This window comes from Herpailurus yagouaroundi, unplaced genomic scaffold, assembly GCF_014898765.1.
Source record: "Herpailurus yagouaroundi ecotype Mexico unplaced genomic scaffold, PumYag 77, whole genome shotgun sequence".
NCBI classification, from domain to species: domain Eukaryota; kingdom Metazoa; phylum Chordata; class Mammalia; order Carnivora; family Felidae; genus Herpailurus; species Herpailurus yagouaroundi.
The window spans coordinates 85,494,320-85,520,075 of NW_024412388.1; the positions used below are offsets into that span (position 1 = coordinate 85,494,320).

At 36.5% G+C, this 25,756-nt stretch overlaps 1 protein-coding gene across 2 annotated transcripts in view; it reads left to right on the forward strand.

Moving 5' to 3' along the window:
• PLPPR4 (phospholipid phosphatase related 4) overlaps positions 1–24,850 on the forward strand; it is a 42,473-nt gene extending 17,623 nt beyond the window's left edge. Inside the window, exons 2-7 of one of the 2 annotated variants that reach the window (XM_040471071.1) lie at positions 5,103–5,288; positions 12,927–13,056; positions 15,122–15,317; positions 16,942–16,999; positions 17,766–17,939; positions 20,958–24,850. In XM_040471071.1, the coding sequence (XP_040327005.1) occupies positions 5,103–5,288; positions 12,927–13,056; positions 15,122–15,317; positions 16,942–16,999; positions 17,766–17,939; positions 20,958–22,283 (2,070 nt within the window). In that variant the 3' untranslated portion in view covers positions 22,284–24,850. Of the gene's footprint in view, positions 1–5,102; positions 5,289–12,926; positions 13,057–13,456; positions 14,415–15,121; positions 15,318–16,941; positions 17,000–17,765; positions 17,940–20,957 lie in introns of those variants that run through there. The other variant, XM_040471072.1, reaches the window with a different exon arrangement.
• Positions 24,851–25,756: the final 906 nt, after the last annotated feature.

Below are 25,756 nucleotides of genomic sequence, written 5' to 3' on the forward strand. Positions count from 1 at the left end.
TCTGCCCCTCCCTCACTCTCACTCTGTCTCTCTCTCTCTCTCAAAAATAAATAAACATTAAAAAAAAAAAAACATGGACTTTGTTTCATTCCATCCATATTCCAGGACACAGGACAAGGCCTAAGCGCTAGGAGGCTCTCAGTAGCTATTTGTTGACTAAATAAATAAATAAATAAATAATAAATAAACATATTTAAAATATAAATAAAATAAACATACAATAACATATTGTATGTTAATTGGCCCTTTGTGACTATAATTCCACTAGTTTAAGAGGATCTCTTGAGACTCTGCACTCACAATGGCCATGAAAAAAGGAAAAGAATGGAACTGACCTGTATTACTCTAGGCCAAGAGCAAAGTAAATTTTCCCAAATAAGAAGGAAAGTTGTTGGTTCTTATGATCAACATGCTAAAAGCAAGTAAGTTATCTGAACTAGATAAAATGTCATGATAGATTCCATAAAGTGTTTTGCTAAAATTGATAGACTGTCAATTTGTATTTTTTAAATTGACCCGAAAAAATCAATATTATCTAGCAACTGTAATCTTTTGAAACACAGTTCTTTTGTTTGCCTTGTCTTCTAAAACTGTTATAATTTACTCTTAAAAATTGCTTCTATTATTTTTACTGCAAGTTCCTTAGCAGATGGCAATTATAAGAATGATCTCTTATTTTTTAAAAACCATTTTGCTAATCGTCAGGTAATTTCCCTTCTCTGTATTACTGCATAAAAATAGCAAGTTCATGCTTTTTTTTTTCTTCGCTACACAATAACTAGTGAATAAAATTCCTAATGCCTGCTTATACAGATGTTTTAAAATATCTTTTTAAATCTCATTTTAAATGCAATCAGAAGATGCCTATGCTTTTATATATCAACTCTGCATCTATGCCCAAATTAGTACATACTATCTGCTAAAGTTCTTCCATTCAAAAAGAAGTTTTGTTGATGAGTATTTCAAGAGATAAAGGATACCTCTGAAGACAAGTATTTAAAAGTGAGCATTATAGGGGCGCCTGGGTGGCGCAGTCGGTTAAGCGTCCGGCTTCAGCCAGGTCACGATCTCGCGGTCCGTGAGTTCGAGCCCCGCGTCAGGCTCTGGGCTGATGGCTCAGAGCCTGGAGCCTGTTTCCGATTCTATGTCTCCCTCTCTCTGCCCCTCCCCTGTTCATGCTCTGTCTCTCTCTGTCCCAAAAATAAATAAACGTTGAAAAAAAAATTAAAAAAGAAATAATAAAATAAAAGTGAGCATTATAAAAAAAGAAGTAATGATTTTAATTTAATTCATTACATTGTCTGGCAGTAAAATACCATATGGGACAACAATGCATAAAATTACTATTTCCTCAAATACAAATATTTTGTTCAAATCACTCTTTCTTAAAAACAAATTTGAAGTAGAACACAAAGAATAAATAAAATACAAAGAATACAAAATTGAAGTAGAATACAAAGAGAAAGAAACACCAAAAAGAAGAAAAATATGACTATCAATATTTTGAAAACAGATGAGGGTCTTGAAACATGTTTCTATAGAACTGTAAACAATATTAATACATGGGGAGAAAAATGGTGTCACTGGAAAAATTGGTAGTTTCAAGAAGGCTAATGTCTGAAATGACTAAGGTACATAACATTACTGAAGGAAATTATTTTCACTCAAAAAATGAATTTATTATATTCATATATATACATATATATTTGGAACTCACTCTGATATATATTATTAGTGGAAATACAGAGGTGAGTAAGATTAGACCCTCACTTTAAGATTTTCATTTGGGGGGCACCTGGGTGGCTCGGTCAGTTAAGCGTCTGACTTCAGCTCAGGTCATGATCTTACAGTTCGTGGGCCCCCATGTCGGGCTCTGTGCTGACAGCTCAGAGCCTGGAGCCTGCGTCAGATTCTGTGTCTCCCTCTCTCTCTGCCCCTCCCCCACGCATGTTCTGTCTCTCTCTGTCTCTCAAAAATAAATAAATGTTAAAAAAATTTAAAAACAGAAAGCTTTTCACTGGGGAAGCAGAGCAAAGGCTCCAATTAACCTATAGCAGATAACTGTAATAAAGAAGAACACATACAAATTTCCTAAAAAGAAGTACTGGGGAATTAAGAATGAGGAAATTACTCTCAAAAATATTACCATGTAAGGCATTATGGAAAAGGTGACATTTGATAAGTATAACAACAACAACAATAATAATACTAACATTTATAAAATGTTCTTCATTCCATATATTATTGAAAATTACTTTCAATACTTCATTTAATTGTTACAACTTCCTGTGATGATGGCTACTATCAGTGTACCTATTTCATAGAAAAAAATACTGAGATTTAAGAAAAACATTTCCAAGGTCCTATTGGTAGTAATGAATGGAAGAATGGATATTAGAACCTCCTAGGTGCCTTGAAAACCATATGACCCCATTGGGTTTGACCACAGTATGTTGAATTCAGAGTGTCCACACTATTTACACACACACAGGTACACACACAGACACACACACTCTATAGGAATAGTACTTTCATTTCATGGTTATGTCTTCACTGGTACAGTTAAGCAGACTCTAAAGTAATCATCCACAAAATTCAATGGCAAATAATATCTGTAGTAGAGAAGATTTACTTAATTTTCAGATTGGACATGTTAAGTTTTGTTCACCTTTCTGCAGAAGACATCAAATTCACTTTACTGGGGCATTAGTATATTAAACTGAGAAGATCAAATGTTATTTAGGTAAGTGTCAAAGGTTTCAGACATGATTCCCATTTACAAAATATCTGTATGAGACCTAAAATTTCATTATCCTAAAACTTTATTACCATTTTTGGGAAAAAAAGCATAGAATAGTGGTTAAGAAATAAGACCGGAGTTATGATTCCTGGGCTCAGAATCAACCTCTGCCACTTACCAAAGGAGACTGGACTTCTTCACCTGAAAAACAAAGATAATAATAGCACCTATGTTATATCATAATAAAAAGTCTTAAGTTAAATGAGTTAAAATTAATTAATAAAATTACTTAAGATTTCTAAAACAAAAAAGTGACTGGCACATAGTAAGCACTATATGAAATACTGTTAAGTTAAAACTAAAATATATTTTAAGTGGATTTAAGTGGAAAATCTCAATCACACATATGCACATGAAGCACTGCTTTATTGGTCAAGACTGAAGCTACCATTCATGCATTATGGGAGAGGGGAGTGGTGAGGAGAAATGATCACATATTTGGAGTGATCAAATGATCATGTGTTCTAATGCAAGAAATAGAAGTGATTTGATGTACTTTTTGTTCTCTCTACTGAAAAGCATCAATCTGAAAAACAGGAGGACAATGCCAGATAAATCTCTATACATAATTAGTTGTTCCAATAAACCTAATTCTCACCTCATTACAAAAAGACCCTTGGGAAAAGAAGGCATAATGCTATTTTCTACACTTATATTTTTAACTGGACAACCAGAAATAATGGATGATCAATAATGTCTTTATCAAAAATCTGCCCTGTTTAGTCAAATAATTATTGTGTCTTCTACAAGTAACAAAGCCTTAAGCTAAACAGTTCTTTTTAAAAAATGTTTATTTATTTTTGAGAGAAAGAGTGCGGTGTGGGAGACAAAGGATCCAAAGCAGGGCTCAAATTCACGAACTGGGAGATGATGACCTGAGCTGAAGTGGATGCTTACCCGACTGAGCCACCCGTGTGCTCTAAACAGTTCTTAATAATAATGTGACATAAACTGAATTTTCAGATTCTGAAAGGCCTAGCATCAATATACATGCAGTATTTTCTCTTAATCTTTGATCCTTGCTGGCCAAGCCCATGTCCTGTTCACCATATTGTAGTTAGCATCGACATAGTACTTGGCATATTGTAGGTTGAGTGAATTAATAGTTGAATCCCTAACACAAAGTCTAGAAAGTAAATTGTGTGTAATTTAGGTTTACCAGACAAACTAAAGGGTATCCAGTGAAATTAGAATTTCAGGTAAACAACAATTTTTAGTATAAGTGTCTTCCAAATATTGCATGAGACATACTTATACTAAAAATCGCTCAATGATTATCTGAAATTATAATCTCACTGGGTGACCTGTAATTTCATTTGCTAAATCTGGTAACTCTAGTCTAGTTATTATAATAAATTAAGATTTATTAATTTATTCAATTAGTCATTCATCAACAAGTATTTATTGCTGTATTAAATTATTAAATGATGTACTACAGGCCCACCCTGTGCCAGGAACAATACTGTGCCCTGACTCAGCAATAAATAAATAATACTGGCAGACTCTCACTTCATGGAGCGTGTATTTCAGCACAAATGGAGGGAGGGATGATGAAAAATACATAAGTGAAGTATTAAATTGACAAGGTAATTTCAGTTAATGATTGGTGCCATGAAGAAAATCAAGCAAGATGATAAGGGTCAAGAGAGAAGGATGGATCAAGGGCTACCTTAGTAAGAAAGTACAGGAAGTCATCATTAAATGATAAGAGGCCAGTTGTACAAAGAGCCAGAGGAAGAGCAAATGTAAAGGACCCTAAGTAGAAATGAATTGGACTGTTTCAGGAAATGTGTGAAAACCAATTAGAATGTGGTGGGCAGGGGCTTGGGGAGTTGTATAAACATTGTACAAGAAGAGGTAAGAAACTGAAGCAAGAGCCAGTTCATGCAGAAACTTATATTCCATGATGTGACATTCAGATGGCATTTGAGTAGAATGGAAAGCACCAGAGTGGTTGAAATAGGGAGTGATATGATCAAAAGTATTTTCAAAAGACCTGTTGGTTTGCTGGGGGGAAAATGGATAGATGGGGTGTGGAGGGGAAGAGTGAGAGTACAAGACCAGGAGGCAGTCCAAGAGCAAAAGTGAGGGACAACACAGGCTCATAGGCTGGTGACAGAGGTAGGTGAATTGGAGATATGTTTTGAAGGAGGAAGCGAGAACATTCATGAAGGGCTTTGACTCTGAGACCGGAAAAGAGTGGTGAGAGAAGATAGCCATTTGTTTCCACTTAAAGATGCACTGATCCTATGTATGACCCATGCACAATAATAAACTACTCTTCTATATCCTTCTTTCTCAGTTGCCTATATTGGCATCATCGGTGGTTAGCCTGTATTTCCTTGAACTCACAGATGTCTTCAAACCTGTGCACTCTGGATTTAGCTGCTATGATCGGAGTCTTAGCATGCCATATATTGAACCAACCCAAGAAGCAATTCCATTCCTCATGTTGCTTAGCTTGGCTTTTGCCGGACCTGCAATTACGGTAAGAATTGCCCCCAAATTATGTTTGTCAGTCCCCAAAACTAAGAATGGCCACATTTGTGTAATAACTGTGTTAAAAATAAACAAAAGGTGAACTCTAAATCTTGGAACAGAGAGATCATGTCTTTGAGATATTTTGAAAATATCATGGGACTTAATAGTTGAAAATTACTGGCATTCAAAGTTATAGAAGATTATATGATTGCAAAATTGATGGGTCTCTAATGTTTAATTTTATAAATGATTCTAAAAATGTTAATAACTGTATAATTCCTCTTGAATGGCTAATATGATGTTTCTGATATACTTCCTAATTAATGTGTTCTTTTGGTATCTGAAGTCTGGAAAACTGGAGGGGAAAACCAAATAATTATACAGCCAAGAGACTTTCTTCTCAAAATACATGTAGACATCGCTTACAGTTCCATGTTTACTGGGTTAGCACTTTCTATTGATTAGGAGCACTGAGCACTAGCAATTGTAAAGTAAAAAGGTCACAACTCACACTTCTGGCATACTGGCTCATGCACACATGCACACACACACATGCATACACAGAGACAAATAAAATACTTTAGATTCAAAACAGGCATTTGCATTTTTAAACATGTAATATAAAATAATGCCCTAACCTACTGGAATTGAATTAAAAACATAGTTATGTTTAGTTTGCTAACTTACACATTATGAATAAACACACTTTTTCTTTTTTAAAAAACCTTTTTTTTTTAAGTTTATTTATTTTTGAGAGAGAGAAAGAAAGAAAGAGCGTGAGCAGGAGAGGGCAGAGAGAGAGGGAGACACAGAATCCAAAGCAGGATCCAGGCTCTGAGCTATCAACACAGAGTCCGACACAGGGCCTGAACCCATGAGCTGTGAGATCATGACCTGAGCTGAAGTCGGAGGCTTAACCGACTGAGCCACCCAGGTGCCCCAACACACTTTTTCTTAATTCATTAATACATAAGACTAGACAGAGAAAGACATATATATGATTTCACCCACATGAGGAATTTAAGGTACAAAACAAATGAACATAAGGGAAGGGAAGCAAAATAACATAAAAACAGGGAGGGAGACAAAACAGAAGAGACTCTTAAATATAGAGAACAGAGGGTTGCTGGAGGGGTTTTGGGAGGGGGGGATAGGTTAAATGGGTAAGGAGCATTAAGGAGGACACTTGTTGAGGTGAGCACTGGGTATTATACATAGGGGATGAATCGCTGGAATCTATTCCTGAAATTATTGTTGCACTATATGCTAACTAACTTGGATGTAAATTAAAAAATTAATTAATTTATAAATAAATAAATAAATAAATAAATAAATAAATAAGACTAGGCAAGCTTTTCCAGAAGGCTTCTTCTGGAAGAAGATTCTGCCCCTAGAATCCTACATAAAGAGCAAAAAACAGGTTTCAAGGTTAATAATATTTATTTCTACCAGTAGGAACTTTTAATTTGCCTTTATTATGCCCATGAATATCAGAGGAAGTGGTTTTTGAATGACAAGCTGTATTTGAATGGAGTTTTTATAGGATTCCCTAATGAACTGACCTATTCTGGTTCAGCACATCAGCAATTTTAGAAAAAGAATCTATGCATAAACCTTCCAAAGTCTATACTTTTATGTAGCCGTGAATTTGCTTTAAAAATTTTCCCCTATATTAAAAATCATAGCATATGTTTACAATCTAAATAAATTATACAAAATATTCTCAGAAGGTAAGGTAGAATGCGAAATTAATACTCCATAGAACTTTGTCATACTCAAAATACTTTGTAAGTTAATGAATTATTTGAACTCTAGTAACGCCAGGGTAATTGGAACTATTCATGATGTGCTTAGAAATAGCTGAGACTCAAACTAATAAAACATATTTAAAGTGCAGTATTACTCAGAATAATAGCATTTTCCTGTCATTTCTCTAACGACTTATTAAAAAATTCATATCATCAGTCATTTGATAAGAGCAAAATGGATATATGCTTTACACTATTACACCAGGAAGCATTTCTCCTAGTTAGGGTATAATCCCCAAGTTTATTATAATAGAATATTTGAAATTAAATTCTGTACAAATGTTCAGGACTCTGCTGAAAAGATTGTGTTGATATTCAGTCATTGAAATAATTTGTTTTTTTATATATCCAGAAGCCTTCCTTCTCCAGGATATTTTATTAAGTTGCTAAGAGAGCAAGTCTAACTGTGGCACTTGCTGCTGGCACCGTTTAGCCCACATTGATCCCTTTGTTGACACTGTTACATGTCCTAAGGACAATGACCTTGGCCTCATCACGGTGTCCCTGCATCTGTGACTCCTTCACTTCCCATAATAAATTCTCTATATGCAATTTGGAGATGCTTTCTGGGGATTCTAAGCCAAAGCTTGCTTTCTTGAGCCCTGAGAAATGACAGGGCAAATCTGTCATGGCTGCCTCCCACCAAAGTTGACCTGGGGAACCCAGTGCCAGTTCCTCCCACAAAGAACCCACTGGATCTGGGGGTCTTCACAGGGCCTCTCTAGTGGCTGCATGCCTCTTAATGGAACAAGAGGCAAACTAGGGCAATATTTATACCCTGGGGTCCCTAAATACTCCCATATCACTTGGAGTTCCATGATATTCCAGGGTGTCAGTGATTCTTACACATGGTTTCATAGCTTTGTGTAAACACTCAAAGGTAAAACAAATCTTGACTTTGCTGACATCAAATATTGTTTTCACACCTTTCTTTTCAAATATCATGCTTCTTCTAGATTTCTTTCCAAGTTCATTTTCCCTTCTCTATTTTTAGGGCCTTCTCCCAAAACATTCATTTTCTCAACATTGGTCTTATGTCTATAGTCATCTTGTTCTAGACTCATAATTCTGCCTCTAATCTTCCTACATAGTTACAATTGTAACCTCCTTCCCCTCTTTTCCTGAAGGTGAAAAATAACAAGTAGACTCTAACCGCCAACTCCCAAGGATGCTGTTCTCCTTTTACCTCTATGGTAGCATAAACCTGTTGCAAATGCGGTGGTGAGCACAGGAGGGGAGGCAAGAGCAATCTTTCATTTGAAAATGGCTTTTAGAGCCCACTTCTGTGAAGAGAAGCACTTCTTGTTTTCACCCATTCACCTGGAGAGAAGATCAAGAAAAACAAAGACCTCATGTCCTTGATATTCTTCAAAAGAATCTTTATATGAACAAAAGAAGATCAACTGATTTTTTTATACAGGGGCGCCTTGGGTGGCTCAGTCAGTTAAGCGTCTGACTTTTGATTTCAGCTCAGGTCATGATCTCGGGGGTCGTGGGATCAAGACACAAGTAGGGCTGCCCTGATAGCACAGATCCTGCTTGGGATTCTCTTTCTCCCTCTCTCTCTGCCCTCTCCTGCTCTTGCACACGCACATTCTCTCTCTCTTTAAAAAAACAAAAAACAAACAAAAACAAAAAAAAACAAAAACAAAAAACAAACCCAAAACTCATGTCCACAATATTCTTTTTTTTTAATTTTTTAATCTTTATTTATTTTTGACAGAGAGAGAGAGAGAGAGTGCAAGTGGGGGAGTAACAGAAAGAGAGGGAGACACAGAATCCAAAGCAATCTCCAGGCTCTGAGGTGTCAGCACAGAGCACGACACGGGGCTCAAACTCACCAATTGCAAGTTCATGACCTGAGCTGAAGTCGGACCTTCAACCGACTGAGCCACTCCAGGCACCCCCACAATATTCTTTAAAAGAATCTTTATATAAACAAAAGAAGATCGACAGATGTTCTTATATAGGCATTCAACTATAAATCTTTTAGTGTTTGCTTTTCAGATTTTTTAAAATTTTTTTTTTCAACATTTATTTATTTTTGGGACAGAGAGAGACAGAGCATGAACAGGGGAGGGGCAGAGAGAGAGGGAGACACAGAATGGGAAACAGGCTCCAGGCTCTGAGCCATCAGCCCAGAGCCCGACGCGGGGCTCGAACTCACGGAGCGCGAGATCGTGACCTGGCCGAAGTCGGTCGCTCAACCGACTGCGCCACCCAGGCGCCCCATCAGATTTTTTAAAATGCTTTGAGAGGTTTTAAAAATAACTTGGCTTTGTGATGTTGAATGAGAAACTGTAAAAGTTGCTTTCATGTCTGTGAAATACATTTTATGTCTCTGAAATTGCCCTTAAATTGGAAAATTTCATCCTTAATCTTCACTTTTCGTTTACTTTAAAGTGATAATGAAACCAGCATTTTGTTCAGTCCTTTGGAGACTGTGTCCCAGGGAAAACAACAGAGAGTACCATAAATCTTCATGAAATCTATATGAAAAGAAAAGGATGTATATTTTCACTTCCCTGGAAGTAAAATTTTATTACATACTCTTAAAGGATAAGTATATCTAACTTTATAGAAGAATTCTATTGGAATTGGATTATGTTCCTAGAGGGTAACCTTAGCTTTGGGAGACTATACAATCAAAAGGTAGAATATTAAATGTATTAGGGTTTCCAAAAGACATTCACTGCAAATTTAAACACTGAAGATACTATGATAAATATTATATTTTTGTCATTGTGCTTTGTTTTTTTCACAAGGAAGACTTCTTTGATTGGAGTGCTTCCTCTGGTGACTATTCTTAGGGCACTGCCCATATGATTAATAAAAAGCAATATATTTCTCACTATGCCTTTTCTGAAGTAGAGTCACTTCAGAATCTTTTCCAAAAACCTGCCTTGATATTGGACAAGCCAAAAAAATTGTCATTTCTTTTTTGGCTTGTGTACAGGCTAAACAGAATATTGCGAAAAGATGCTTGTCACAAATTGTTTTCTATTTACAAATGACAAAAGCAACAAATAATTTTACTGTCAAAGGCTAAACTCTGAAACCATATTTTAGCACAACAGCATGCCATTCAGAATGAGGAAACAAGTAGGTGCATTTAGAAATAAATCAAGAAGCATCTCCCCTCCCCCTGAGGAGAATTCCATCTTTAAACAGAATTGAACCACTTTGAAAATTCATGCAATGACATACAGCTCAAGGTTAAATGAATAGAAGTATGAGGAGAAAATTGATGTGTTTCTTAGAGAGGACCAGTGGGTGATGTCAAAATAATGACAAGAAACCTCTATCCATAATCAAGCCAAAGAGTATTAAAGTACTCTCTTGACATACGAGTTTTGAGCATATTACACAACTAAAATAAAACCCCTGAAATCTCAAGGTCATTTGAGATAATGACTATTGTGTTGTATGATAAGATACATTTCCCTAATAGCACTATACAAATAAATGTGTATATAATTTAGCTTTCATGGGCAAAATGTGAATCATTACATATAATTGAAAATAGGGGAAAATTATTCACAGAATTATTGTTGAGAAAGTGAAGATGAAATCAGTATTTTTTAACCATACAATAATGCACTTCAGGAATGAGTGGTTAATGTTCTTGAAATGATGAATTTGAGATACCCATTATCTTATGCTTTGTGTGTGGAATATCATGCCACATCTATCTGTGCAGAATATAGAACTTATTGTGTTTCTGTGTCTAACTTACGGTGATAATGTAGGATGACATTTTTCAAGAAGTACAATTAACTCACTGTTCAATTATTTGAGAAAAAAAACCCTCCTTTTGATGATTTCTGTAAGATTGATTTTAAAGATGTTTATCATGTATGCCACATGATCTTCACACATGTGTGATTATTGGTAGAGTTCCATTAAGAAAATTATTTTTATACAAATTAAGATTCTTTGTAATTGTACACATACCATAATACCTAAAGAATTAAATATAGCAGATTGAACATTCAAAGCAGAAGGTCGTAGGCTTACTGTCATTAGTTTTAAAAAAACTATAGTTTTAAAAACTTCATAAAATAAATGTTACACTAGTAATGAAAACTGAGAAGTTTCCCTTGGGAAATCTGTTTGAGCCCCTAATCATGACCATGACTTTTAAAGTGACACCATCACTTGTATCTAAGAGACTTCTGGTGTCTCATGTAACTCAACTTTCCTCAGCTCCACACATATCTACAAATCAATGTTGCATTTCATAATAATCTCTTAGGCACAATAATCTTAAATATTTGAAAATTTTTTTCATAAATAAAACTCATAATTTCAAGTCTTACTTCTCTTTTTTTTTTAATTTATTTAATGCTTTTATTTATTTTTGAGAGAGACAGAGACAGAATGCAAGTGGGTTAAGGGCAGAGAGAGACACACACACAGAATCCAAAGCAGGCTCCAGGCTCCAAGCTGTCAGCACAGGGCCCGATGCAGGGCTTGAACTCACGAGCTGTGAGATCATGACCTGAGCTGAAGTCGGATGCTCAACTGACTGAGCCACCCAGGCGCCCCTCAAACCTTACTTCTCTTGTATAGAATAACCAATGACCTGAATGCCCAGGGTAATTAGCCAACAAGAATCCCACAATGAGGGTAACAAATGCAAATCCCACAATGCCAGGCATTGTGCTAGACAATGAGAATTAAAGGTAAGTAAGAAATGTCTCATCCCTCAGAGACTTGTAGTCAGGTAAAAGACAAAAAAATGAACTGTTCAAGTGCATTTTAACCAAGCTTTGCTAAGAGGGAAGGATGAGGTGCTGAGGAAGCCACAAAGAAGGGGACCTAATTCAGTTTAGGATGCTGTGGGGTATTTCAAGGAAAGCTTCTTAAAGGAAATGATGCCTAAATGCATTGGGTACCTTCCCTGATGTCCTATGTCTTGGAATCCTACAGCAAGTATACTTTTCTTTATCTTAACCTAATCCTTCTGATACTACAGCATGGCTCACTGTCCATTGTAAACACATTTTGCAATCTTATACCTAGGGAATAACACCTTGCTCACCTAAATTCTCTTGGAATCTGCATTCTCCAATAAAGTAGCTACCAGCCACATCTGGCTATTTTATGTTAAATCTAAATCCATTTAAATTTTAAATACTGAATTAAATACAGGGTAATGAAACTAAAAATTTGGTTCCTCAGTTGTGGTAGCTAAATTTCAAGGCCCAGTAGCCACATGTGGGTAGTGGCTACCCTACTGGACAGGATGGAAAATATTTCCATCATCACAGACATTTTTATTACGCTGCTCGGCTTTAGATAGCACCTTTCTAACCCTGTGCATACTTTCCAGGGATTGAACCTTCTGCTCAATCCCAAATTGGTTTATTGAAATAATATGCCAGTAAAATTTCCTAATCCTAACTTTGGTACTTATTTTGTTCCTCATCATCCCCACCAGTCATCTTGTTTTTGTGCTTTTAGCAATGAAATGCCAAGACTCAAAGGGTTAGGGCAGGATCAGTCATCATGCAATTAATCAATTAGGTATCGTCCCTGGGTGTCATTGAGCAAAAAGGCCAAAGACTGAGTGCTCCAAATGCCTGAAAATGCCAGGATGCTACCACAGCCTTGACTGGTACATAGGCACCCAGAAGATCCAACCAGAGCTCTTTACAGTGCCCTGATTGCTTCTTCTCACTGCTCCCTCAACTACTCAGGAGAACTTGCTCACATCTCTAAAGCTTTTAAGAAAACTACATCTTTACCTTGTTGAACTGATGATGTGTTAAGAGATAAGGTAGAATTCCTTTGTACCCACTGAGTCCATTCCGAACACTGCCCTGTCTTTACAGATTATGGTAGGGGAAGGAATTCTCTACTGTTGCCTGTCCAAAAGAAGAAATGGGGTTGGACTGGAGCCCAACATTAATGCCGGAGGCTGCAACTTCAACTCCTTCCTTAGAAGAGCCGTCAGATTTGTTGGTGAGTGTGGGGAACCACAAAGAAAGGAATTTTTTTCAAATAGAAATGTTATATTTAATTACAGATATTAAGTCTTTAAAGCTATAATTTAGATGTATAATTTCGGGTCCATGATGAGTTTTACATTATACGAAAAAACTGTTAAAACACTAAGATTTGGGCTTTGTATCTGTAATGGGTTATTTACAGTTATAGTGCTTGTTCTGAGAGCTAACATGCCATACATTTCAGTATATTTTTGTCTTAGCTGTGGCTGAAGCATAAATTTACCTTAAAATGGTTTTTCTGGATCTGTGTTCATTTTTTAAGGTGGAGAATAAATGTCAGCAGGCCATTATGAATAGATAACTCTTCAGAAATTAGTTTAGCCACATCAGTGATTCCATTTCAATTCTCCTGGAGTGTTTTCATCCAGAAGTTACTGCACATGGAAATGTCACCATAGAGAGAGCTGAATCATGGCTATTTATCCTTGGTTATATCCTCTAACTTTGCCTCTTATTTTTTATAAGCCCTATAGAAAATCAACATCTGAATCTAACCAGTATCTAAGCCTTCATCTCTTCTGATTAGCATGAGACTATCCTAATGTTTGAGTCACAGGCCTTTTTGTTCTCCAATAGGTCAGTAAAAAATTTACCTGTAACCTCTCAGCTCAAAGGAATAGGTCATTTCATTTAATAGCTAGAAGATAATGAAGTACAACCTTCTTCCCCACTAGAAGAAAAGTCCAGTCTAAGTCATGCCCTAGACTTGCTCCACTAAGCAAGGCACTTGGAGATGGTAAGACAAAAAAAAGGCCCTTTAGCAGGGTCACAAACTGAGGCAAGGACAGAAATCTTAAGGACACATAGCTGATCTGAGAAAAATAAATTTTTGTAATGTAACAAAATTCTGTGGACAAGGGGGCATATGACCTCTGTGAAAAGCCTCATGCCTTTGAGGATGGTCCATCCTTCCCTAGAGAACAGTGCTCAGAGTCAGCAACCTCATCCTCCATGGGTCAGGAGATTCTTATTCTCCTAAGGCAGACATGGATGGGCTTCCCCACTGAAGCGAACTCCTCTCTAAGACCTTGCATACTTCTGGGAATTAGAATGCAGAAATTAAGGTTGTGTCATGAACCCTAGTCGAGAGGGTGGAGAAGGAATTGGGAGAGTTGTTGCTAGATGGGGATAAGCAGAAAAGGAAAGTGGAAAACAAGGTAACGTGCAGGCCAGTGACCGTGGTCTGGAGGAGTCTACTGATGAATTGCCCAGCTGCCTCTTGCAATGATTTCTATGAGAAAATCACGAATAAGAATCCAGGATGTCAATTCAGAGTGAATCCAGGGTGTCAAGACCATGTAGAGGAAGCAGGTGAGTGAGCAGAGCTAGACTCCCAGGCAAGGGACCTGCATCAGAATTTGTGAGTTTATGGTTTGAGACTGGCCACAGGACACAAAAGAAAGATAGGATTTGGGTGGGGAGATACAAGAACATCATTTCTGAATTCCAAACACGCAGGAAGGCTCCCACAGCCCCGGACCCAAGATATGACTGTTTCTGCGACAGGACCCACCTGCCCTCTTCTCTGTTTTAATTAGCATTCCTGATATGACTACAGCTTGTAGGGAGTTGGAACCAGTTCTATAGGGTTTAGGAACTACTGGAGAGAGCGAGCCCTGAAAGCTCAAACATGTGAAGCAATTTTAAACCATTTTGAATTCTGCTTCATCCCCTGTATTTAATCCTTCTCAAATCACACAGTTGGCCACCTTAATATGTCCTGGGGGTCTTACAAGACACCAATGGCAATGATATTGAGAATAGGTCCTGCTTAACCCAAATGACAAAAATACCTCAGATGACTAACTTGGAGATCCTAATTGCCCTTATTTTAGCAGCAAGTATCTGGTTTAAAGGTTTAGGAATTTTCTATACTGTTTTCTCCAAATTAACTCAGAGAAAATAATCACAACAGATTTGAAGGTTGCCACACTAATGTGTGATAAACATGGCTGATGATGGCACAATATCAGCATTAGGCGCTAACTTGGTAACAATTTCTTTCCCTCTGCTTGTAGGCGTTCATGTGTTTGGACTGTGCTCTACAGCTCTCATTACAGATATCATACAGCTCTCTACAGGCTATCAGGCGCCATACTTTCTAACCGTGTGCAAGCCAAACTACACCTCCCTGAATGTGTCTTGCAAAGAAAATTCCTACATTGTGGAAGATATTTGCTCAGGATCTGACCTTACAGTGATCAACAGTGGCAGGTTAGAAATTGAGACTTAAAAACTTTCCATGTCAGTGTTTTCATTGTTCATTAATAGTGTGGGGTATCATTTTAGGCCCACATTTTTCAGTCATAATGACTTTGGTTTTATTTATTTTTTTCAATTCAGTGATTTCTTTAGTGGTTATACCATAGAAAACCCACTGGTGGCTCTTTCCAAATCCTCCGTCTGTCTCCAAATTTCAGCCTCACATTGCTGCCACTAATATTCATATCACCAAATTCTACTCACATTTTGTGATCTACCCTTTACTCATTATGGCTTTAGGTTATCACAGTTGGTTTATTTGAGGATATTATAGTTAGTCATGATTTACAGTTAATACGTGTCCTGTATTGACTTATGTGGTAGGCTAAATATCTATATTTACATCTCCCTTATATGTTTTAGTTTTTAAAAACTATGTGAATTTTCTGTTTGGTAGAGTTTTATACATACATCTTCTTTGAATAAACCCAAAAGATCACTATAGCTCCTAACCTTGCATTTTAGAAAATAAAAGACAGGAAACCTCAAGAAAATACCAATGCATTAAGGTTTTTTTTTTTTTTCAGTGAATAAAGTAAAAATTAAGCTTTTTGGCAAGAGATAATGTTTCGGAAGTTCAAAAGAAATAAATTGCAGAAGGACAAAGGGCAATGAACGATTTTGCTCTAAGAATTTCATGTCATTTAGTGAGTTCCTAAGATCAATTTAAGAGTCAAAAATAAGCTAGTAAGTACTCTTGAAGAACACAGCCTGATATTATGTAATTATATACATTCAAGTTCTCATGGCCCATTCAATAATTTTGAAGCTGCTTTTAAGACCTGTGTCTTCTTCTATTCTTTCTCAATCCTTTTTTACATATCTTGTCTGTATTAAATGGTAATCCTTTTTATTGGGTACCAAATAATTAGGAGGATTTTAATATAACTGAATTTTATCTTTAATTTTTTTTATCCATTAAAATAAATCTCTATTTTTTTCTTCACCTGTCCTTTTCAGTGTCTCTCATATCTTGTGTTCCTCCTCTCTCACCTTGCTTCTTAAATTTAACTAGATTCTCAGCAATTCTTGAGATGATAATTATTTTAAAGGCAAAATGCAGGGAAACGTTTTGTTAAGATTGGACTTCTTGTGTTTTCTAGAGTATAAAAAAATACACTTAGATTCACTGCTGTGAGAAAATAATTTTGCCTTTTAAAGTTTTATGTAAATTAAACCATATATTTAGGAGCATAGAAAAAGTTTAAAAGCTTTAAAGTCCTAGGTTTTATGGACCTTTACTTTAAACTGACATAATTCTAATACCAAAGAACAAATATAATGTTTTCCAATCCATTTCAACTCTCGACCATCATTCCAGTGGTGTAACAAAGTGATCATCTCCAAAGCTGGCACTTGATATTGAAAAGTGTATTACTACTATTCTTTCATTCTAATGGTGATTAGCAGTGTTTATCACTCAGATCTTTCTCCAGAAAACTAAACAGAAATTAAAGTTATCACTTATTGCCTTGAGGCTTTTAAGTTGAATGTTTTAACCACCCAGTGTTCTCAAGATGATTGTTAGCAATGGATCTGAGATAGAAGACATAATTTGACTGTCTTCCTTTGGCAGAAAATCATTCCCTTCTCAACATGCGACCCTCGCTGCCTTTGCTGCTGTGTACGTTTCGGTAAGTCACTGGCTCTTTTTCATCAATCTGTGTCCTAGAGAAAATTAGAGAAATGAGTGCGGTGTCCAAGTGACTAATTAGATTATATAGCCATGTAATAAAAGAACAATAAACTTTAGTACAGCAGTCCTGCAACACAATTGCATCGAGAGCAGAAACTGGGTGATACTGGAAACAATATTATAGTAAAAGAACTTTTCTACACAGTCATAATATTTATTCATCCCAGTACTCCTTCAATGTAATATTGTACCTCATGGCAGGGTACCGTGAGCTACATGAATGTTATAATCTGAAACTGAAAGAACTGTGTTAAGCACAACACACACACACACACACACACACACACACACACACACTTTACTTTCAGCATTTATGTAACAGTTCAAAGTCAGTGTAAATTTGATAAATGATATGCAATGAATCATCATCATATCTGATTAATACAATAATCCATCAGGTCTTATGTGAGAAAAGTAGACTGAAATTATGTGACAAGTAACGTGGAAACTAAACAATTATCTGGCTAATTTTATGGCTTCAATTTATTTTTCAAAGTTTCATGTAAGTCTGTTTTTTACTAGATGAATTTGCTATGTATTTCCTTTTTTTCAGATATAGAACATAACCATTACAGGGCAAATGGAACAGTAAAATTGATGTTAAGTGTACCAGTTAGGCTTTGAGTTTAAGTTTTTATTTGATTACAATTTAATAGTAAAATGACCTTTCTAACATACTTAACACATCTCTTTCATTTTTTAAGATGTACTTCAATTCCACATTAACGGATTCCTCTAAGCTTCTGAAACCTCTCTTGGTCTTCACGTTTATCATCTGTGGGATCATCTGTGGGCTAACACGGATAACTCAGTATAAGAACCACCCAGTTGATGTCTATTGTGGCTTTTTAATAGGAGGAGGAATTGCTCTGTACTTGGTAAATAATTTATTATTCTTACTTGATTAACCACAGTTTAAATGGAAAACTTGCACTGAACATTTTGTACTGTAATAATTTACTTGCAGTATAGTTTATATTCGTGAGAAAATGTTTGGGTGCCTCTCCATTCTAAGCCAAAACACACATCCTACTTTCAGCAAAATAATTTTTTTAACTTTTCCCATGGACTAGAAACTCCACTTTTAGGATTATTGCATTTTATCCTCATCCACACACACCCCGAAAAGAATCAAGGATTACTTTTGCTAGTATAATTTTATAGATGAGGAAAGTAAATATTAGTGAAAGTAAGGTTCATGACAGTGAAGGTTTAGTAGAAGTTTATATAATTTGCCCAACAACACAAATGTAGCATCTGGATATATAGGCACCAACTAATACTGAATTTTTTAGCAGTATTCTATTTTCAAGCCTAATCTTCTTTCAAAGGAAATATTCTCAGCATAAGGAAACTGAGATTGTCCATTTCATGCATTAATTCTTTCACTCATTCATTTTACATTTATTCAGTATATGATCTGTGCTAGGTACTATACTGAGCATCAGAACAGTGAGAATATATAGTCTTAAGAAGTCTTAAGTGTAAAGCCTAATAAAAATACAGATGGTTACAATATGTTAAATGATATAATAGGGTGTGAACAAAATGCTTTGGAATAGCAGACTGAAGAAGGAAGTTAGGGAAGCCTTCAGAGACATGATGTGGTTTTTTAGAAATAAGAAATTTTTTTCTTAGGGTAAGAAAAGGAGGAAGGACTTTCAAGCAGAAGAAACTACACAGGCAAAAAGATGGCCGCATGAAAAAGCAAGTATAAATGGAAGGTGAGGGAACAGGAAGTATGAGAGATAATGGCCAGTTTCCAGCTTGGAAGACTGGGCAGATGGTGACTTCTGGTCTAGCAGACCAGGTAAACAATGGAGGGAGCAGGTTGGTCAAAGCAGCTCAATTTAAGGATCCACAGGCAGTTGAAGAGTTGGGTCTGGAGCTCAAAAGAGCAATTGATAGTGGAGAAATAGACTTGGAAGTCATGGATATTATCGGAGGAAGCACCATTATAGTTATAGGGGTATATAAAATTGTTAGGTAATAAGAATAAAAGCCAAGAGACACCAACATGCAAGCAGCACAGAGAGGAAGAGGCAATAACCAAGGAAACTGAGAGAGGCTGGTAGAGAAATGAAAATCATCTATAGCAGCAGTTCAATCACATGATCTTGGTGCACTGTGGAAGGTGTTACAAGAAAATGATTACAAAAAAATAGTAAAAGTGCTGAGGCAAGCAGTGATTAATTTTCATTTTTATAAACTAGCATGGTCAGGATTGTTACTTCAAATCTCATGCTTACTCACATGCTTTCTTCTGTGGCAGAGAATATGATCCAGGTAAAGACAGTATTCCAGGAATTGGGCATAAGCTTGGGTTTCTCATGCGAATGTTGATTGGTGATGTGTGTTACAGAATAAGAAGACTGAGAACTGCATCCCCGTGGTTCAAGAATTGCCTTCACACATGTGTGATTTCATGGTGTCCTGGAATTAGCATGGGCTCCATAGTCTGAAGAATTTGGGCTTGAATCTCAAATATCCTTGACATTTGGCCAAGTTACATAGTCTCTAAGAAGCTTGTTTCTTCACCTATGAAATGAGAATAATAGCTACTTACTTCATGGTATAACAAGGATGAAGCAACTATATTCATTAAGCACAATGCTAGGCACTGAATGTTGAACAATATGGGCAGAGGTTATTTGCAGTCTAGTGGATGATCTTCCTAAACTGACAACAATTATTACAATTATTAATACAACATTAGGTAGGCCTGCTCATCCTGGGAAATCTGGCAGCAAGAGCATAGATCGATATTATTTAGAAGAAAATTTCAACCGGGAATTAAAGTGGCTGCATAGGCAGAAGCTTGACTTTATTTAATTTCTGTTTGCATTCTACGCCCTGAGGTTGCATATTCATCAATGCTGTTTTAAATTGTTAAGCATTCTATAAAATGTTGATTCCATGGGATTCTTTTGGCTTGATTTGAAATGGTAGACAGGGACTACCATTCATGGAAATTAATACCCAAATAGGTATCTGTTCCTTGCTCATATCTCCAAACTAAGCATCTTAGAAATTGAAAATCCATCAGGGATTTGGTCTTCTACGTGTAAAAAGTAAAAATTCTGAATCTGAATTTTTACTTTATCCAAATTTGTATCCCCCAAATCTAAAATAACAAAAAATTGGTAGGTTAAGTATGAAAGCAAGATTAAATAAAATTTAGCTCAAATTTAGTGTCCTAGCACTAAATTGACCAAATATACACTTCCAAACTTGAGACCAAGTTAAAAAAAAGAATGTGGGTGCCCCAAACTAGTGACAATTTCTGCCCTGTCTTCTGAGAATTCTGCACAATACTGAACACACAGGGCTGTGCTCGATCTGAGTCATAACAACATTTGTATCTGACCTCACTGCAAAACCTGATGACATGTTTTATGAATGATTTGGTGTTTCATATTTTTCACACCTCTCCTGCTTTCCATCATAAGGTGTGATTAAAAAGGAAGGTAAAATAAATCAGTTAAGCTATTCAAGGTGTCGCTCAACAAGAGGTTCCTAAATCCAGAAAAATGAAATGCTTTGAAAAGCAGAAGAATGTCTTATTTCTCTCATTGTCTGTCTTTTTGTTTTCTCTCAAAACATACAGAGGATAGATAAGATTCACAAAAACATCCAGTGGGATGGAGAAAGGAGAGGAAATCCAGCTAATAAAAAATAACGGGCTCCTTATTTCTGAACAGTTAGTTCAGCGATTTATGATATAACTTACAAACTACTTCCTGAGTAATTGTACTTTTGGTTTTTTGTTATTTGTATTAGTCAGCGGTGTATAGACAGCATATACCTTATTTATATGCGTCAGTGGGTCCTCTAAGACAAACTCTTAGTAACCATGTCTTCTAGTGCATGATGTTCTTGTTTCTTTCCAATACCAGGGCCTGTATGCTGTGGGAAATTTTCTGCCTAGTGAAGAGAGTATGTTTCAGCACAGAGAAGCCCTCAGGTCTCTGACAGACCTCAACCAAGACCCCAGCAGAGTATTATCTGCTAAAAATGGCAGCAGCAGTGATGGAATTGCTCACACAGAAGGCATCCTCAACCGAAATCACAGAGATGCCAGCTCACTGACAAACCTCAAAAGGGCAAACGCTGATGTAGAAATCATCACTCCACGGAGTCCCATGGGGAAGGAGAACATGGTTACCTTTAGCAATACCCTACCTAGAGCCAACACCCCATCCGTAGAAGACCCTGTCAGACGAAATGCCACCATTCATGCCTCTATGGATTCTGCTCGATCAAAGCAGCTTCTCACCCAGTGGAAGAATAAGAATGAAAGCCGCAAGTTGTCCCTGCAAGTTATAGAGACTGAGCCTGGACAGTCACCACCCAGATCCATAGAAATGAGGTCAAGCTCAGAGCCCTCCAGAGTAGGGGTGAATGGAGACCACCATCCTCCCAGCAATCAGTACCTCAAGATCCAGCCTGGCACTGTCCCCGGATGTAACAATAGCATGCCTGGAGGACCAAGAGTGTCCATCCAGTCCCGCCCTGGGTCCTCGCAGTTAGTGCACATCCCCGAGGAGACGCAGGAAAACATAAGCACCTCTCCCAAAAGCAGCTCGGCTCGGGCCAAGTGGTTGAAAGCTGCAGAGAAGACCGTGGCCTGTAATAGAAGCAACAGCCAGCCCCGAATAATGCAAGTAATAGCAATGTCCAAGCAGCAGGGTGTCCTGCAAAGCAGCCCCAAGAACACCGAAGGCAGCACTGTCTCCTGCACTGGCTCCATCCGCTACAAAACCTTGACAGACCACGAACCCAGTGGGATCGTAAGAGTTGAGGCTCACCCGGAGAACAACAGGCCCATCATACAGATCCCATCTACCGAAGGCGAAGGTAGCGGCTCCTGGAAATGGAAAGCCCCTGAAAAGGGCAGCCTTCGCCAAACTTACGAGCTCAACGATCTCAACAGGGACTCAGAAAGCTGTGAGTCCCTGAAAGACAGTTTTGGCTCTGGAGATCGCAAGAGAAGCAACATAGATAACAATGAGCATCACCACCATGGAATCACCACTATCCGTGTCACCCCAGTAGAGGGCAGCGAAATTGGTTCAGAGACGCTGTCTGTTTCTTCTTCCCGCGACTCTACCCTGCGGAGAAAGGGCAACATCATCTTGATCCCTGAAAGAAGTAACAGCCCGGAAAACACTAGAAATATCTTCTACAAGGGAACCTCCCCAACACGGGCTTATAAGGATTGAGTGATGGGATTCAATCCCTTGAGCGAACCCCCCAGAAGACCATGTCTTGATTCTCCCTCTGTGCTCTGTTTTCAGTGGATTGGGAAGCCTTCTCATCAAACTGGGTCATCTTACCATCAGCCCGGAGCTCAATGACTCTTGAGAACTACTACATGCAAAGCTTGTAGATTTCACATCAAGGGGAGGGAAAAGCACAATGCAAGAACCTAATTAATATGATAAGGTGAAGAATCTTAAGACCTATCTTCAAACTCAAAAGGTTTGCAGAAGGCAGTATCAGAAGAAAGTGGTTTCCTTCAGTGTATACTATTTTACTTCCTGAATGTGCCAACTTTAGGGATTTTTCTTTATAATTAGCTGTGGGAATCCAGAACACGGTTCCCTACAGCAGAGGCCATGCAGTATTATATATTTATTTTGCAGAATCTGCGCCTACAGCCCAGTAAGGGTGGTGCTGATTATTATAGTACACATACCATGTAAACTCTCAAATTCTATTTAGCTGTGAAATAGTGGCGTGCAATTCCTTGTCAAAGAAATGCTACTGTATTAAGAAGATGCTGGCTGCTTTGTGTTAGAATAGGACACCCCGCAGCTTCTCTGTAGTGGCTCTGTCACAGTCAAAAAATGAAAAAGTTTTGTGCATTTCCTCAAAATTATGCTTTCTTCAACAACAAAAAATGTGTAGGAATATTTTCAGTGAAAGGGAATAACTAGTACTTTTCTACATAGTTTTTTTTTTCTTGCTGCTTACTTTTTATTTAAGTGTAGGTACTACTAATGATTCTGTTTTTTAGTGAGTAAATTTGCATAACTTAAAAAATACATTGTTTTAGAGTTTTTCAAAATTGTTGTGATCATATTTTGCATTTTATGGCTCCTCCTTTATTTATTAATTATTTTTTGATGTCATAGATATGTTTTTCTATTTTTAAAGCAAGAATAACAGTTGACATTCCTTGAGCAAAATACACTGCTGTGAATTTATAAACAAGAAATCTGAACCAACACTTGACATTGTGGGTTACATTGCCAGCAATGTTGGTTGAGTCTACCCTTGGACATCTCCAACCAGCTGGCTTAGGTTGCTATCTTAATCAGTAATCCAAAAACTCTGTTTTGTTCCAGATTAGTAATTTTTTGTATTCTAATAACCAGTAAATCAGAGCAACAGTAGTTAGGTTTTACCTTCTTCCCTAAGATATTTTTGTCAATTGGACATCAACAGGAAGAATCTGGGGAAAAAAATGCAAATTGATAAGTGAAAGTATCTCACAATATAAATTAAGAATGTATTTCTTCAAAATATCTAAATAGACACAGTTTTTGTGCTTAATATGCAAACAACAATTTTGCTACCTATCCTGAATAAAGCCTTCAGCCTAAATCAAAGGAAACAAATATTATCAATAAGAAGAAGATAAAACCAAAACATTTGGAGGTGTTTTCCAACTTAAAAATTTAACTGTGGAGAAATATTTGGTTCTTGGAATTTAGTATCAAACCTTTTTTACACCATTTCTTAAGAATTCTAATATACACTTGATGATTGCCAAGGGGATAAAAGGTAACAACAAAGCTGGTTGATCTGATCTGTTTTCAGTGAGAACAGAAGGAAGGGGTTGTTAAGAGATAAAGACTATCACATCATTATCAACTTCTACAGGAAAAGGGCAAAGCTTTCTAGAGTTAACCAACCTCCTAAGAGCATTAGGGATTTAGCTGAAACCAGCAGAATTGAAAACTCTGGCAATAAAATATGATTCAACTATATCCCTTCTGGCAATTTCCTTCTCAGAGAGGGGAGTGGGAGTAAAATGTTGCCTTCCCCACTTCTCACCACCGCCACCATCACGGCACTCCTACTGGCTTTTGCCATTTCATAGAGAGGAAGGTGGACTGGTTTTAGTACTCTGAAGAAAAAATAATAAAGCTGCAGCATTTCAGGTGCAGTATGATATTTCCTAATCTTTCCTATTTCTTAACAAAAGATTTTAAAGTACTTCTCTAGTCATTGAAGGTTTTTTTTTCTTTACATAAATATTGATATATTCTTTTTCTACTCAAAGTGCCAAAGGCTACAGTTTTTAATGACTGAACAAATTGTACCACATTGTTAAGGAAATATAATGATAGTCGCTAGAACTCAGACCTCTGCATGTATATTTGATAATACATCTTTTGTAAAAAAAAATTACAAAAATATTTGTTTACATTCCACTGGTACCTTAATTTAAAATAAATGAGACTAACAGGTGGTATCTCTTCTTAGTGTTCTATTTATCTGATTTGCTAATGAGAGCACTTCTTCCTTTGTTAGGCTGTGCTTTACTGATAAAACCAAGTATTGAATAAAGAGAGTAATTATCTTTTTAAAGTAAATAAAATTATGAAAATATATATAATATATATAAAGTATTGTGTTTAATAAAATGTTATGCAATGTTTTCCAAACTGATAAAGTTTGTAAAGTGCTATAATGTATTTTGTTAAGTACAGATTAAAGCTATTGTGTGAGTATATTGTGCTAACATCATAGAAATAAAGATTAGATTTCTTCATCAAAATTGGAACATTTTGATTTTTTACTTCAGAGTATGAATGGATAATAACTTGGCTTATAGGAAAACATCTGAAGAAATAAGAATGAATCAGAACTGATTATATTCATAACTGTTTAGAAGAAAGAGAGTTGACTAACAAAAGTTGGTCAAACTATGCCATAATTTTCCCTCATCATTTAGAATTTTTATTTTATGCTTATTAAAGGAGCTCTTTTAGATTTACTTAGGCATAGATATTTTACATATCAATGTTATAAAGCATGAAAACAAAAATACGTCAGGGCCAATTGCTCTGAATCAATTTTTGACTAAGAGTAGTTGATGTGCCTCTTTTCTTCCATATTATTACCTCCCGTGCCAGATTTTCTCTAAAAGAATGCTCTACTATTAATTCCAGGATTGTTTTTCCAAGCTATTAGCATCTGTTTTATGAGTTTTACTGCTGATATTTTATATGTTTCACTAGAAGGTATTAACAAAAGTTTTTAGGCCACAATAGGACTCATGCTTTAGTCAAATGATCTTGAAGTGGCCCACTTACTGAAGTGAAGTTACAGTTGTTCAGTAATGCCTACAAGTTCATGCATAAACAAGCAACTACATCATGATTTCCACCTGGCAAACAACCATGGTAAGACACTATTCATTATAGAAAACACATTGATTTTAGAGATGATCATATGAATTACAATGTGCATCTTATAATAGTTGAAATGCAATGTTAATATTCTCTAGGTCTTGATTTTTTACCTCTAATATGGGGATGTTCAGCTCTATTATCCCTTCTAAAAGATATCCTAAAGTCTTTTCTAAATTTCTATGGATTATTATTAAGTATTTTATCTAGAGCAAAAACTAATGACAAGAGAATAGGAAATAACTTGCTGGTTTAACATGACTAACTAATGA